This window comes from Lepus europaeus, chromosome 21, assembly GCF_033115175.1.
Source record: "Lepus europaeus isolate LE1 chromosome 21, mLepTim1.pri, whole genome shotgun sequence".
Lineage (NCBI taxonomy): Eukaryota > Metazoa > Chordata > Mammalia > Lagomorpha > Leporidae > Lepus > Lepus europaeus.
In genome coordinates this window covers 54,967,186-54,982,192 of record NC_084847.1, presented here as the reverse complement: position 1 = coordinate 54,982,192, position 15,007 = coordinate 54,967,186, and the positions used below count along the sequence as shown (strand labels likewise).

At 57.6% G+C, this 15,007-nt stretch overlaps 1 protein-coding gene across 6 annotated transcripts in view; it reads left to right on the top strand.

Moving 5' to 3' along the window:
• TRRAP (transformation/transcription domain associated protein) overlaps nucleotides 1-15,007 on the top strand; it is a 117,193-nt gene that overhangs the window by 48,440 nt on the left and 53,746 nt on the right. For all 6 annotated transcript variants that reach the window (XM_062180149.1, XM_062180151.1, XM_062180148.1 and 3 more), the window contains exons 29-40: nucleotides 1,291-1,412; nucleotides 1,633-1,803; nucleotides 5,041-5,109; nucleotides 8,862-8,981; nucleotides 9,136-9,255; nucleotides 9,520-9,678; nucleotides 9,757-9,938; nucleotides 10,092-10,290; nucleotides 10,685-10,813; nucleotides 12,316-12,582; nucleotides 14,026-14,232; nucleotides 14,810-14,968. In XM_062180149.1, coding sequence (XP_062036133.1) covers nucleotides 1,291-1,412; nucleotides 1,633-1,803; nucleotides 5,041-5,109; nucleotides 8,862-8,981; nucleotides 9,136-9,255; nucleotides 9,520-9,678; nucleotides 9,757-9,938; nucleotides 10,092-10,290; nucleotides 10,685-10,813; nucleotides 12,316-12,582; nucleotides 14,026-14,232; nucleotides 14,810-14,968 — 1,904 coding nt within the window. The remainder of the gene's footprint in view (nucleotides 1-1,290; nucleotides 1,413-1,632; nucleotides 1,804-5,040; nucleotides 5,110-8,861; nucleotides 8,982-9,135; nucleotides 9,256-9,519; nucleotides 9,679-9,756; nucleotides 9,939-10,091; nucleotides 10,291-10,684; nucleotides 10,814-12,315; nucleotides 12,583-14,025; nucleotides 14,233-14,809; nucleotides 14,969-15,007) is intronic.

Sequence of the window (15,007 nt, the reverse complement as noted above, 5' to 3'; positions counted from 1 at the left end):
CCTGTGTTATTAGTATTTAAGAATTCCGTTGCCTGTAGTTCAGTGCGTTTTGCTATGTAGTAATTCTGTATTCTGTGGTTGTGTGAATCAGGTGTTCTGGCTGTAGGGCCATTTTTGTTAGGATGAGGGCTGCAGTAAGGTGCGTTGAAGCCTCTGTGGGCTTCTTCGTGAGCCAGAGCATTTGAGATTCTGAAGTCTGCCCCACTGGGGACGTGAGTTCCTGTGCACAGGGTGTGCAGAGTTTAGGAAGAGAGCCACACTGACTGCCCCGGTCATTATTCACTGTGTGTGAATGCATGCCTAGTAGAAGCTTTCCTAGTTGACTGTAGCTTTGTTGGTTATTTCACACCTGATGGAAGTGGCCAGAGTCCTTTCTGAATGAGAGGTGGGATGACGGAGAGGCAGATGGTAAGACAGGGCAAGGTGAGCTGAGGGCCGGGGCCGGGACACTGTGTGGCAGGCGAGCGCACCGAGGGGATGTTTCGGGACGCCCCACCTGTGAGTGCCTGTCGGTGCTGTCCGCTCACTTCCCTTAACTAACAGCGATGGTGGTGTGTCTCCTTTCCAAGGAACGTTTGCACTTTGAAAGACTTAGAGCTTAATCCCCAAGTTGAATAGACTTGGGCACTGGGACGAAGGGGGCCGTGTGACCCTGCATCACCCGTCACAGGCCATATCAGAGGCTGCACCCCTCAGGTAGCTCACATGTGACTGCTGTCGCCCTCTGAGGATGACTTGGGGGTAACGATGTCAGCGGGGACCCCTCCTCCACCCACCTCTAGCCTCAGGAGGCGTGAGGTTTATTGTGGCTTCTTGTTGTAATTTGAAAGGCAGACAGAAAAATCTCAATCTCCCATCTGCTGGTTCACTTCCCAAGCCCCCATAATGGGCAGAGCCGGACCAGACTGGAACGGGGAGCCCGGGACTCGCTCCAGGTCTCCCCCGTGAGTGGCAGGAACCCAAGCACTGGAGCCTTCCCCACAGCCTCCCGGGTCAAGCCAGGGCTGGAGGCTGCAGCTGGAAGTGGAGCTGGGACCTGCACCCCGTGTGGGCTGCAGGCGTCCTGCTCAGGGTCTGAACTGCCAGGCCAGACATCTGGCTCCCTCGCGGCCTTGGGGCTGGCCAGTGACATCGCTCCTCGATGACGCCGGCTTTCCCTTTCTCGAGATCAGATACAGGGAGAGGGCGAGTGGTCAAGTCTTGTGTCCTTTGGGAGGAGGCTTTGGAGAGGAAAGCTGCTCAGGTATTTTCAGGTTAATGATGAGACCGTGTTGATGTCTCCCTCCCAAGATGCACTTGCAGCCTGCAATTACCTTCCTCAGTCCAGAGAGAAGATCATCGCTGCGCTCTTCAAAGCCCTCAACTCCACCAACAGTGAGCTGCAGGAGGCTGGGGAAGCCTGCATGAGGAAGGTAGGGGTGTGTGTGTGTGTGTGTATGTGAGAGAGAGAGCGAGCGTGAGAGAGAATTGGTCTGCAAACCTGGGCACGCCTCACGAGAGGTGGTAATGTCTCTACTTGTTACATAGTCATACTAACGCGTTTCCTAAGGGGAGAGCACACACTGGGTGCCAGGGTGGAACAGGAGCTCCGTTCTGGTGCTGTCTGTCCCTGTAACTCTTCCCTTCTGGCAGTTTCTAGAAGGCGCGACGATAGAGGTCGATCAGATCCACACGCACATGCGCCCTCTGCTGATGATGCTGGGAGATTACCGCAGCTTGACCCTCAATGTGGTGAATCGGCTGACGTCCGTCACCAGGCTCTTCCCAAATTCCTTCAACGATAAATTTTGTGATCAGATGATGGTAAGCCAGATGCCTTGAGAACTCACTGTGTGCTAGACGGGAAAACATTAGCTTACGATGCTTGTGAAGTGAGTGGTGTGTCGGTCGATGCGGTTATGACTGGGCAGGTGTGAAGGGGATCTGCCGTCTCCTCCTCTGCCAGGCACACCTGTGGACAGGTGCCGTCTCCTCCCACCTGTGGCAGCACCCAGGTGCGTCCTCGTGGGCCCCACGGAGGAGGTGTGGCACACCTGTGGACAGGTGCCGTCTCCTCCCATCTGTGGCAGCACCCAGGTGCGTCCTCGTGGGCCCCACGGAGGAGGTGTGGCACACCTGTGGACAGGTGCCATCCCCTCCCACCTGTGGCAGCACCCAGGTGCGTCCTCGTGGGCCCCACGGAGGAGGTGTGGCACACCTGTGGACAGGTGCCGTCCCCTCCCACCTGTGGTAGCACCCAGGTGCGTCCTCGCGGCCCCACGGAGGAGGTGTGGCACACCTGTGGACAGGTGCCGTCTCCTCCCACCTGTGGTAGCACCCAGGTGCGTCCTCGTGGGCCCCACGGAGGAGGTGTGGCACACCTGTGGACAGGTGCCATCCCCTCCCACCTGTGGCAGCACCCAGGTGCGTCCTCGGCCCCACGGAGGAGGTGTGGCACACCTGTGGACAGGTGCCATCCCCTCCCACCTGTGGTAGCACCCAGGTGCGTCCTCGCGGCCCCACGGAGGAGGTGTGGCACACCTGTGGACAGGTGCCATCTCCTCCCACCTGTGGTAGCACCCAGGTGCGTCCTCGCGGCCCCATGGAGGAGGTGTGGTTGACACCGTGCTTGCTCGGCCCCATCGTTCAGGTTAGTCCAAAGGCGCACTGCTTTGTTCTGTGACTCTCGCGTCTCATCCTGCTGTCGACCTGCTGTCGCTCCAGTGACCTGTTCCCTGTGCTGAACGCTCGGATTGCTCCTAGCCCTTTGCCATTGTGGATTCTGATGCGGTGAACAAGTTGTTGGTAGTTCCACATGTGTGTTTATTTCTAGTAGACGCTTTGTATGTGTTCCATCTTCCAATACGTTGTCATTCGTTCCAAGATTTCAGAAATCGCACTTCCTCCTGCACTGCTGTCCAGAGGTTCGAGGGCAGTGTGGAGAGAACCGCCTTGCACGCCGGTTTCTGACGAAGGCCAGGGCTCTTTCCCTAAAACCTGCTTTCTCTGGCATGACTGCAAAAGCCTTCCGAAGCAGAGTGCCAGTGTCCTCGGAAGAAGAATGGCTGTCGTTGCTGTTATCCAGGTGTTTGCAGGGCACCTAGCACTTGGGGGTCCTGCCCCGTGCTGGCCGGGCTGTCCTGACCTACCCTGAGTGGGCTGTGGTCGAGAACATGTCGCCCCGTGGCGGAGCTTTCCCCTCGCGTGGTGCGTGTTGAGGTTGCTAGCTCAAGCCTTCAGCCTTGTTTTAACGGTTCGGAAAAGTTTCCTCCTTGCAGAGTTTGTATCTAGCTCTGTGGGTGATTGGAGTTACTGTCTGTGTGTGGTGGAGACGGGGGTCAGCCTGCTTGTTTCGTGTGTGGCACCCAGTTCCTGTGTTTGGAGTTTGAGCCACTTGACACTTGAAGTCTCCTGCATGGTCCTTGCTCGGTCTGCTTGTTAAACTCCAAGTGGATTTTCTATGCCAGTTAGCGTCGTGTTTTTCCTTTGAGAAACCTGGAAGCAGAAAGGACGACATGGTCTGATCATTGCCTGTACGTCTGGTTCTGTTATTGTCATTTAAATCTTCTCTAAGCGGCCGTTCCAATGAACGTGGGTTTAAGGAATTTGCATCCTGGTGATGGATGCTCTTCAGGGATTTTGTTGTCAGATGTTGCTACGTTGGTACTTGGTGGAAATGTGTATGGCTTTGTGTCTTTCTCAATGTTCTTCCTTGGAACACTGGCCCTTTAAGAGGTAGGCATTCCATGGACACCAGTTCGTGGGCTGTGTGAATTTGGAAATTTGGAAGACAGCCTTGAGAAGTTTGACAAGGACGGTACAGGTGGTGAAGACCTGTCCTAGGGAAGCAGGCTTCGATGGTTGAAGTCATCGTGCCCTCGTGCCCTGAGCCTGTTTGACCACGGAATCCTTACAGAAGTGGCATGCTGACTTCCCCAGACGTCAGTGTCCTGAAGGTCATGTGCACAGCTCAGGGCGGTGAGGGCACCTGTGTGGCTGACTGTCCCGTGGTCCGAGCATCAGCGCAGGGCAGTGAGGGTGTCTGTGTGGCTGGCTGTACCCGTGTGGCTGACTGTACCCATGGTCTGAGCATCAGCATTGGGCGGTGAGGGTGCCCATGTGGCTGGCTGTACCTGTGTGGCTGACTGTACCGTGGTCCGAGCATCAGCGCAGGGTGGTGAGGGCGCCCGTGTGGCTGACTGTTCCCGTGTGGCTGACTGTACCTGTGATCTGAGCGTCAGTGCAGGAAGGTGAGGTCTGAGCTTTGGGCTCTGAGTACTTGTCTTTCTGGTTTGTCCAGACACAGGCTGCCAGTTCGACCAGTGGGGTGGGCTGTCTTCCCACGCACCTGCTCCCAGTGCAGCATCCCTACCTGCTGTCAGCCCAAGGGGAGCTGCTGCCCGGCTGGGTGCGGTGCCATGCTTGTCTGACCATCCTCCTTCCCCAGGGTCCCCTTGCTCTCTGCTCCTCAGCCACAGTGGCCACCGTTCCCTCTCTGGCCCCAGGCCTTTGGCGCTCTTCTCTTGGCTTGCATCAGCATTCTTTCCTGGTTTGAGCGCATCTGCCTCGCTCGTTTGAGCCCCTGCACAGAGGTCACAGCCTCGCCAGGCTCTCCTCATCCCCAGCCCTCCTCTGAAGCAGCTTGCTGTCCCTCCTGTGTAACACTCTGATACCTGTGTTGCGCCTAGGGTGTCCCTTTGTTTTTATCTGATCTCCGCCGGACCTCGAGCTTCACAGGACGGGCATGGGCGGCCGAGCATCATTGCTTCCCTTCTCTGTACCTGCTCTGTCCCGTAGCCCGTGCACCTGCGTGCTCAGAGAATGGCTGTGAGGGCAGCTCCCGCAGGGGAGCGGCAGGACCAGCCAGATGTCAGGATGCACCTTTCTGTGGGCAGAACGCACGCAGGTGCCAGTCGCTCACCTCGCGAACCTGCTGCGTGGGCTGTTCCAGTCACGGGAACACTGAACACGGCGGGAATTGGCGACCGTAGAGCAGACTTCGGAGGGGAACCGCGGCCGTCGTGGGGGCCGCGCTAATTGAAGGATGTCCTCTTTCCACAGCAACATCTGCGCAAGTGGATGGAGGTGGTGGTCATCACCCACAAAGGGGGCCAGAGGAGCGACGGAAACGTGAGTGACTTGCTTGTTTCTGGGCAGGGCCCCGGGCCGTGCCGCTGGGTCCTTCCCGCTGGAGCAGTGCTTCTGATGGACTGCCGGGCAGAAGCCAGCGTGTGCGGTTGCAGTCCACGTGCCCCATCCGTTAGCCTTGCGTTTTGCTTCTGTCTCTCTCAGTTGCTGAACATTCCATGTTCTTTAAAGTCTCCCACGTGTCCGTGTGCGTGTGACGTTGCTGTGGATGAGACTTGGGGGCAGCTCGAACGTTAGTGTTTCCGTTTGACTAGTTCCGCTTCACACAGTGTGTCTTCCAGACGGCAGCAGCCGCCACCGTGGGGGCGTGCCCCGCAGCTGTCGTCCAGTGCTTTCCATCCCTGGGTGGTCGGGAACGTCTGTGTGTAACTGTTTGCGCCTGCAGGAACCTTCTAGAGCTTTTTCAGGACTTACAGTGCTAAGGAGAACGTAAGGAAACATCGTAGAAACACTGGCATGGATGTGTTCTAGGCCTGAGTTCCCCGCCTCAGTGGTTTGCCAGACAATAAACGACTCCTTCAGAACGTATCTGAGGGAAAAGCACCGTAGTTCAATCTTTTCTAACTATCCGATGTTGGTTATTATGACTTTGTCTCCTGAAAATGTATACTTCTTGCTGTTCTGAATCTAACACTATTTGTGTCCATTTTAAAAATGCTTTTTTTTTTTTTCTTAACCCGATGGTACCCTGTCAGTGGAATTGCATTTTCCGTAGCTCCATGGTGCCTGGTGACCTCGCACAGCGGTGTCGCCATAGGGAACCCCTCCTAGCTGCTCAGAGGCATCGTGAACGCGGCCTGTCTGTCTTGTGCCTGCTCGTGGAACGCCGCTTTCCATCCCAGCCTGGAGTTTTTTTTCTTTCTGGCTTTGTTATGCTTTGTTTTGACCATTCTGTGTCGAGGTGTGCTGTGTGCCTCGTTGCTTGCTGCGTGTGAAGAGCCAGCTAAGCCAACCAGGGCCAGAACTGTTACTGCAGCAGCCCCTCTGAGGGCTGGGAATTTTTTGTGCAGGAGGAAACTGCGGGACTCCTGTGGGAGGCACGCACAGTGCGTCAGTGAGGCCCCTGGGAGCAGATGTGGGGCCCCCGTGCCCTTCCACCCGCCCCATCAGCCGTTCAGAAAACCTACTGGGTAGCTGGCGGCTTCCACTGAATCAGAGATCCCGGAAGCGGGGAGAGCAAGTGATGTGGAGTGGGGCAGTTGCAGAGGGGATGGAGTCGGGACTGGCAGTGTCCCTTCCCGCCCCACCCCTGCCCACCCCGTCCCTCACCCCCAGATCCTTTCATCGCCCCTGAGTAGCCAGGGAGCCGCGGGCACCGCGAGCTTGGCTACCCGTCTGCAGTTCAGGCCTGGCCTCACCACCCAGGCCCTGCGTTGAGCTCTGGAGTCTGCTCTTCGTTCTGGATGGGGAATGAGCCTTGGACAGGAGTTTGTTTCTGTGGAGAACGCTCCCTGGGTACCACTGCCTATTTGAGAAGCTGTGATCACAGAGGTGCTAATGAGATGCCTGAGAAAAGTACAAGCTCCTGTGTGACCTGGTGTACCCCTGACCATCAGGGCTCTGCACAGTCACCATGTTGCGGAAGAGAGCACGTGACCCTGTCAGGCCAATTCTGTACGCGCACACACACGCACACACACACACCACATTGGTGGCATGCAGGCTGTCACTTCACAAGGTGACCCGCTCATGGCCCGTGAGCTGTGTGGCGTCCTCATGTGGCCTAACCCACGAGGCCGAACGCCCTTGTCCTGTCTGGCCTTCGCTGGGAAGAGGGATGTGCCGCTGGGTCTTCCTCACATTGAATGTCTGAGCATTGCACGTTAACTCCAGGGGTTTTGTGAGTCGTCTGCATACAGCAGGATTCCAGTTTCTCCCCTGGGGAAGGAGCGTGCCGTCAGCCACTCCCCCCGCGTACTCTTGATCGTCCATCTGTTCGTTACCGTGTCTCTCTGACCTCGTTGTGTCTGCACTGTCTTGTCAACCCCAACGACCCTTGCCGTGCTTGAGTGTCGGGGGAGTTCTGTAAATAACACCAATAGAAAAGCCGATTTTCCTCCCCATCCTCAGGAGAGCATTTCAGAGTGCGGGAGGTGCTCCTTGTCTCCATTCTGTCAGTTTGAGGTGAGAACAACCGATTAAAAGCCAGTTTGTGATGTGCAATGTGAAGAACAGTTTCTTTTCCTTTCTTTTCTTTTCTTTGGACTTTTCTGTTGCCTTTTTTCATGCTGTAATTTTTGTTTTGGTTCAGCCTGCCATGGAAGGGGTAGAGGTGAGAATTTGAGTGGAGGTGCAGGAGGGGGTTGTTGTCGTACTGGTTCTGCCGTGACTTGTTAGCTGTGCTGTGGTTCTGTACTGGACGGTGCGTTGTGCCTTGGAGTGCAGTGACCTGTGTGTCTGTCTGTGGCGGAGTCGTACAGTACCATTGCTGTGACGTGTCCGGGTGCTAAGCATGTTTCCCATCAGGGCCTTTGAAGCTAGATCCGAAGTTCCTCTGTTCGCTCCCTGTCAGAATCGCCATCTCTCGAGCCTCTGTGAGATGGAATTGGATTTTGCTCAGCTAGCCAGCAGCCTCCTGAGAGGAAGCTCCCCACAGAATGTGTTAGCCCTGCTACAGTGGGGAGTCCTCGTGTCTCCTGCCGTGGGTCAGCACTTCAGCCCCTTTCTCTCTCAGGCACACGAACACACAGGTGCACACGTGTACTCACGTGTGCAGGTACACGCGTACAAGGCACACATGTACACACAGGTGCAGGCAGAAGCACACACAGGTAGTCGCATCCCTATGCAGCCTTAGACTCCTGGGCCCTCCGTCCTCAGGAAAATGGGGGTGATAGCATTGGTCCTCTGTGCCTGCGGTGCTGGGGGTCATAACAGCACTGCAGAAGTAGAAAACCTCGGGGTGCGTGCACCACGTGAGAGCCCTGCAGAGTCAGCATAGCACGTCCCTGGTGGAGGCCTCGAACGCTCTGTAGAAGAGAACTCGGGTGAGCTGATTTTGTGGTTGCTTCCCCATCTCCGTTTGGTCTTAGGAGACCCTCTGAGGTGCACCCCAAGGCTGCTGAGCTCGCGGCCCTCGGGTCCAATGCGAATCATCCCCATTTTACCCGCCTGCCCTGGCTCAGGGCTGTGCAGAGGCCACACGGAGGGGGCCTGGCAGGAGCGAAAGCTGTGGCCACAGGATGCGAAGGTGGAGTGAGTGCCAAGCAGTGCCACCAGCATCTCCAAGCATAGCCCCTGCGTTTGTCAGCTTGACCCTTGGGCCTGGTTGGCAATGCCTGGTACCACCATCGCCTTATTTACATGGACATGTCGTTTCCAAGGTAGAAACGTCAGCATTTTTTGAGAAACTTTTCTCTGCTAGAACTGAGTGAATTGGGAAGAGGCTGTGGTGCCGCTCAAAGTGGGCAGTCCCGGTGCTCGGCGTGCCCGTCCCCTCGGTGAGGGGCAGCACAGGCGACACAGCGCACAGCAGCCACACTGTCCGCGCCCTCCTGCCAGGGCTGCACGGTCAGGCCCCTCCCACTGACGCTCGGGCTCTGAAGCTCCAGCAGTGCCCTCGCGCAGGCCCCACACAGGGTAGTGTGCGATGGGTAAGTCGCAGCTTTGTCCCTGTCCCCTCTGCTTCGTTGGCCAGCCTTGAGAGCTATGAGACCGTGGTAGGCTCTAGTGACGCTGCCTCTTGCACCAGCAAAGCTGATTGGCTCTTTATGATTTCTGGTTTTCTTCGGTAGGAAATGAAGATTTGTTCGGCAATCATAAACCTCTTCCACCTGATCCCAGCCGCGCCTCAGACCCTGGTCAAGCCTCTGCTGGAGGTGGTCATGAAGACAGAGCGCGCCATGTTGATTGAGGTGGGGGCGCCCGGGCGCTCCTGACCCTTCCCCTCTGCTGCCCAGGCCTTGCGTTCACTCTGTGCTATGGGAAATGAGTGACGGGGCAGTACCGGCCTGGGAGGCCGTGGGGTGGTGGCGGCGCAGGGACACAGCACCCCCCCGTGTGTTGCAGGCGGGCAGTCCGTTCCGGGAGCCCCTCATCAGGTTCCTCACTCGGCACCCCTCGCAGACGGTGGAGCTGTTCATGATGGAGGCCACGCTCAACGACCCCCAGTGGAGCAGGATGTTCATGGTGAGAGCTGCGGCCCACGTCTGGCCTCGGGGCACTGGCAGCCCCGCTGCGTGAGCTCAGGGGTTCCGTGGCACAAACGGACCTGCTGCCAGGACTGGGAACCCGGAAGTGTGATTCTGTGAAAAAAATCTCCCAGGGATGTTGGCAGTGAATTCTCTCTTAGCCCGTCCAGAGAGAATTAGAAAGATCCTGGGAATTCACGTCCTCTCACCTTTTGTGTGTTGAATCATCTTAAAGCAGCGTTCCCTACTGTTGTGTTTCCAGAGTTTCTTGAAGCACAAAGATGCCAAGCCGCTGCGGGACGTGCTGGCAGCCAACCCCAACAGGTTCATCACGCTGCTGCTGCCGGGCGGCGCGCAGACGGCCGTGCGCCCCGGCTCGCCCAGCACCATGCGCCTGGACCTCCAGTTCCAGGCCATCAAGGTAGCCCGTCTCTGCCAGGGCCCCCGGAGCCCCAGCGTCTGCTCGCGTCACCGTCCCTGACTGTCTCTTCCCTGACAGATCATCAGCATCATTGTGAAAAACGACGACTCGTGGCTGGCCAATCAGCACTCCCTGGTGAGCCAGCTGCGGCGCGTGTGGGTCAGCGAGGCCTTCCAAGAGAGACACCGCAAGGAGAACATGGCGGCCACCAACTGGAAGGAGCCCAAGCTGCTGGCCTATTGTCTGCTCAACTACTGCAAGTGGGTGCCCGCAGGGCGTCACGCACAGGGCCCCGTCCATGACTGCTCCGGGGCCTCTGCATGCAGTCGGGCCATCGGTGGTGGGGCTGGGCTCCCACTCAGCTGCTGGAAGGCCACTCGTGCGCATTAACCAGTTGTCCCCTTGGTCTTTAGAAGGAACTATGGAGATATAGAACTGCTCTTCCAGTTGCTGCGAGCCTTCACTGGGCGCTTTCTCTGCAACATGACGTTCCTGAAAGAGTATATGGAGGAAGAGATTCCCAAAAACTACAGCATCGCTCAGAAACGCGCCCTGTTTTTTCGCTTTGTCGACTTCAATGACCCCAACTTTGGAGATGAACTGAAAGCCAAGGTGAGCCCGTGTGAGGCAGTGGAAGGCGGCAGGTGTCGGGGCTGGTTTTCGGGCGGGGGGGCCTGGACCCGGTTCCCGTCAGGCCACGTCTCCTCTGGACCAGGAGATGCCTTTGGAAGCAATGTGCGGCCAATCTCGCAGCACGCCGGCGCTGGAGAGTGGTGTGTGTGTTAGTTTCCTCGTTTGCAGAAAACAGCTTGCTTGAAGTGGGCAAGAACCGGCTGGCATCTCCTTCCAGGCTGCCCATGGACAGAGGTCACTGTCGGTGGGCACCTCCTGGGCTTGTTCCGACCTCACAGTGCCGTGTGGCCAGACTGCTTGTCCTCCCCAGCGTGCTGGAGACGTGAGCAGCAGGGCTGTGTTTCCATGTGTCTTGGTTTGACTTCCTTTGTAGGTCCTGCAGCATATCTTGAATCCTGCTTTCTTGTACAGCTTTGAGAAGGGGGAAGGAGAGCAGCTCTTGGGACCTCCCAACCCAGAAGGAGACAGCCCAGAGAGCATCACCAGCGTGTTCATCACCAAGGTAGCGTTGCTGGCAGGGCTCGCCAGGGACCAGCGTGTGCCGTGTGCTGGGGGTTTACTGGGGGAGGTTTTGATTCCTCTGGCAGTCGCTGGTGGCAGGACATGACATTGCTGTTCTGACGGGCGGGGTCCTGTCCTGAATGAGCCCTCGCTCATGAGCAGGTCCCAGGCGGAAGCAGAACGTAGCTCCATGATAACTCAGACCCGACAGCTGTTTGCATAGCAGATTCTTGATGTTTTGTTTTCATCTTCGGCTTTACCGAAGAGCCTGCTGGAAGCCAGTGAGAGTACTGCCCTGGCTCCTGTTTCCGCTGTGATCCGTGGCTGCCGGTTATCGGGACGCTGGGGGCGGGCACTGGCTGTGTCCCCGTGAGGCGCCTGTGTCCCTGTGTCTTCACGGGAATGTCTGCAGCCGGCACCAGGGAGTTTGTTTTCCAGTCTCCTGCCTGAGGCTTGTCGTGTGGGCTTCTGCGCCCGCTGTTGCTGGCCTTGAGATGTTAGGCTGAGTGTGCTAGTGTCGCATGTTGGTGGTGTGTGTAGGGATGTGAGTGGGCTGTGGTGTCCCTCACTGGAGTGTGGGTGGGCAGTGTCTGGAGGCAGCTGCCCGTGTGTAGTGAGGCTCTTCTCACACGTCCAGCAGAGGGCGCTGTGGCTGACAGATTAATGGTCCTTGCATAAGCCAGGGTCCTCCTCCTCCCTGCCATTTTTGACCCAGCCCATCCCAGAATTACTTGGTCCATGCTTTGACCTTGGCCTTGTGTATCTTCTGGGTCAGGGGCTCTGACTTGGTACCACTCAAGGGTGGGGATTTTGAGGGCATCAGGTGGAGGTGAGGCATGCTGGGCGGGCCGGAGAGCCAGAGGAGCAGATCTGGGGGGAGGGCGCTGTGCCTCAGTCTGGTGGGGAACACGGTTCTGAGGGAGACCCAGGCTGTTTTCAGAACCTGACAGGTCTGGTGGACCAAAAGCAGCTGAGCCGCCTGATTGAGTTGAAGGAGGAAGTCTTGATTCTTGGTTCAGTAGAGGCGGGTGGAATCTTCTCCAAGCTTGCACCTGTGTTACTCTCTCCATGAAACACACACCAAAATCGACCTGCCACTTGGTCACATAGGAAGCTGGAACGGTTGGTTAAAAAGAGATTTTTTTTTCCCCGGGTCACATGTTCTCATCCAAAAGCAGAAAAACAAAGAATAGATCATTAAAAGTTGACAAGGAAAAAAAAATCTCAACTACTAGGAAATTAGGAAACTCGGTCCTGCATCTGCTGGCGTGAGGGGCCTCCCAGCCCCTCTCCCCTCTGGCGTTCTGAATTCGAAGCCCACGTGTGGTTTATAAGAGTGACTTTGTGGTCCTTCCTTACAAAAGGAGAAGAGACGAGATACTGGTTCTGTCATTGCCTTGACATTACGTGCAGTATAGCCTGTGTGTGTGAGAGAGGGATAGAGAGACTTGAACTTGGGCGAGCCTCGGGCGGTAACGCGGCTCACGTCTGCTCTGCGGGCAGGTCCTGGACCCCGAGAAGCAGGCCGACATGCTGGACTCGCTGAGGATCTACCTGCTGCAGCACGCCACGCTGCTGGTGGAGCACGCCCCCCACCACATCCATGACAACAACAAGAGCCGCAACAGCAAGCTGCGGCGCCTCATGACCTTCGCCTGGCCCTGCCTGCTCTCCAAGGCCTGCGTGGACCCCGCCTGCAAGTACAGCGGACACCTGCTGCTGGCCCACATCATCGCCAAGTTCGCCATCCACAAGAAGATCGTGCTTCAGGTGCCTGCCCCCGACCTGCGAGCCCTGGGAACACGAGTCCTGTGTGGCTCCACGGGGGAGGATACGCGAGGGTGCTCGGACCCCTAGGAGAAGTGGCGTTACTGGGAGCAGGGGCTGGTGTTCACCGGGGACAGAGTTCCAGCTGGGGAGGTGGCAGAGGGTGGCAGGGAGATAGATGGCAGTGAACGGCAGGTGTGTTTTACCACCCTCCTGGTGACCCCGCGGCCTGTCCCCCTCCCTCCCCTCTCCCTGGGGGTCTGACCGTCCTCTGACAGTCTCTGTCAAGTCCCAGTCCACTCGGCCCCTTCCAGCCAGGACGTTTGGATCCTTCAGGAACTTCTTCCCGAGCTCTCGTGGTGAAGGCTCTGCTGTCGGGGTGCTGTGCTCTGGGCAGCTTGATGTCCCTGTTAGAACTGAAAGCCAAACAGAGGGTCTACAGGGAGTCATGGGAAGTGTGGGTTACGAAACAGCACGTGGAGTGCAGAAATGTTCTCCACCAAGACACTTCTGTGTTCATTTGATTTTGTGTGGACTTTTTTTTTTAATTTATTTGAGAGGCAGAGTCATAGAGGGAAAGACAGGGCGCTCTTTCATCTGCTGGCTCACCCTCCAAATGGCTGCAGCAGCCGGAGATGGGTTGATCAGGAGCCAGGAGCTTCTTCCAGGTCTCCCATGCGGGTGCAGGGGACCAAGGACTTGAGCCATCCTCCGCTGCCTTCCCACGCCACAGGAGAGAGCTGGGTCAAAAGAAGAGCAGCTGGGACTCGAACTGGCGCTCATATGGGATGATGGCACCCCAGGTGGAGGCTTAACCGCCTACGCCACAGTGCCGGCCCCTTGTGTGGACTTGCGATCCCTGATATGTTTGGTTCTGCTCTGTGGGGCCGCCTTGGACAGTTTTCCCCTGAGCATTTCCTCTTGTGAGCTTGCAGGGGGCAGAGCTCCAGACCCCAGGTAGTAGTCTGTCACCCCCACAGGCACCTGGGTGCAGCTCCAGCCCCTGTGATGGATACTGCTCTCCCTCAGTTGCCTCGGTGAGAAACCAAAGGCGTTTCTGTTGCTTCTCCCAGACGATGGCCTGTCCCGTCGGCCAGCACAGACGATGGCCTGTCCTCTACCCTCAGTGCCAGTCGTGGCGTCCTCGTGTCCCTGTGACCTCGTGACCCTGCGCAGGCCATCACCTCTGACCTGAGGTCTCTGACACCGGCCCCTCCCACTGCATCCCCCTCCTCGCAGCCGGAGGGGTCAGCTCCTGTACCCACCTTCTGTTGCTGAGGGCTGGGTCCGTGGCAGGTCCCCCACAGATGGCAGAACGACCGTGTTCATCGGGCCAAGCCGTGAACAAGAAGGCAGCTTAATTAAGTTGTTCGGATAAGAGAGTCCTGCGGACTTTGGTGCCAAGTGACGTTCGTCTCCTGCCTAAGAGGTTCCTTCTCCTCCTAGGTATTCCACAGCCTTCTCAAGGCGCACGCCATGGAAGCACGCGCCATCGTCAGACAGGCGATGGCCATCTTGACGCCTGCGGTGCCTGCCCGGATGGAGGACGGGCACCAGATGCTGACCCACTGGACCCGGAAGATCATCGTGGAGGAGGGGCACACGGTCCCGCAGCTCGTTCACATCTTGCATCTGATAGTGCAGCATTTTAAGGTGTGTGGAAAGTACGAGAGGGTGGTGTGCAGTGGACATTGCTTGCATCCATGTGTTAGGAAAGCTGTCCCCTGTGCGTGTGCGTGTCCCCTGTTAGGAAAGCTGTCCCCTGGTGGGCCTGTGCGTGTGCATGTGCGTGGCTTGGACAGCGTGGAGTGCGTGAGGCTCGGCTCACCCTGCCCTGGGCGCGGACAGGTGACTGCTGGCAGGATGGCGGCGTGGTGGTTAATGAGGACTCGTGTCGCCGTCCCCTCTTTATGGCCAAATCACCCACCTCGTGGGGTCTGTTTCTCTGTAAATGTCGCTCAGATTTTGGAGAGTGGAGAAGGGATTCTTCTAAAGCCAGCTCTTTCAAATTGGAAATTTGCTTCTCCGTGTCTTAAACTTGCATGGTGTCGGATGTGACATCTGACACGGGTGGCCACGTAAAGAGAACTCGGTCTGTCAAGTTCTGAGGGTGCTGCTGGCAGGCTGAGGAGGGAACGCTTGCCGCTCCCTGAGCGTGTGGCTGGGGGCCTGTGGGGGCCCCGGCGGATTGTGGGTGTGAGAGAGTGAGCGGTGCCGCCCTTGCCTGCAGGTGTACTACCCGGTGCGCCACCACCTGGTGCAGCACATGGTGAGCGCCATGCAGCGGCTGGGCTTCACGCCCAGCGTCACCATCGAGCAGAGGCGGCTGGCTGTGGACCTGTCTGAGGTCGTCATCAAGTGGGAGCTGCAGAGGATCAAGGACCAGCAGGTGGGCCGGGGCGGGGCCGGGGGCGGGGCCGGTGCCCCA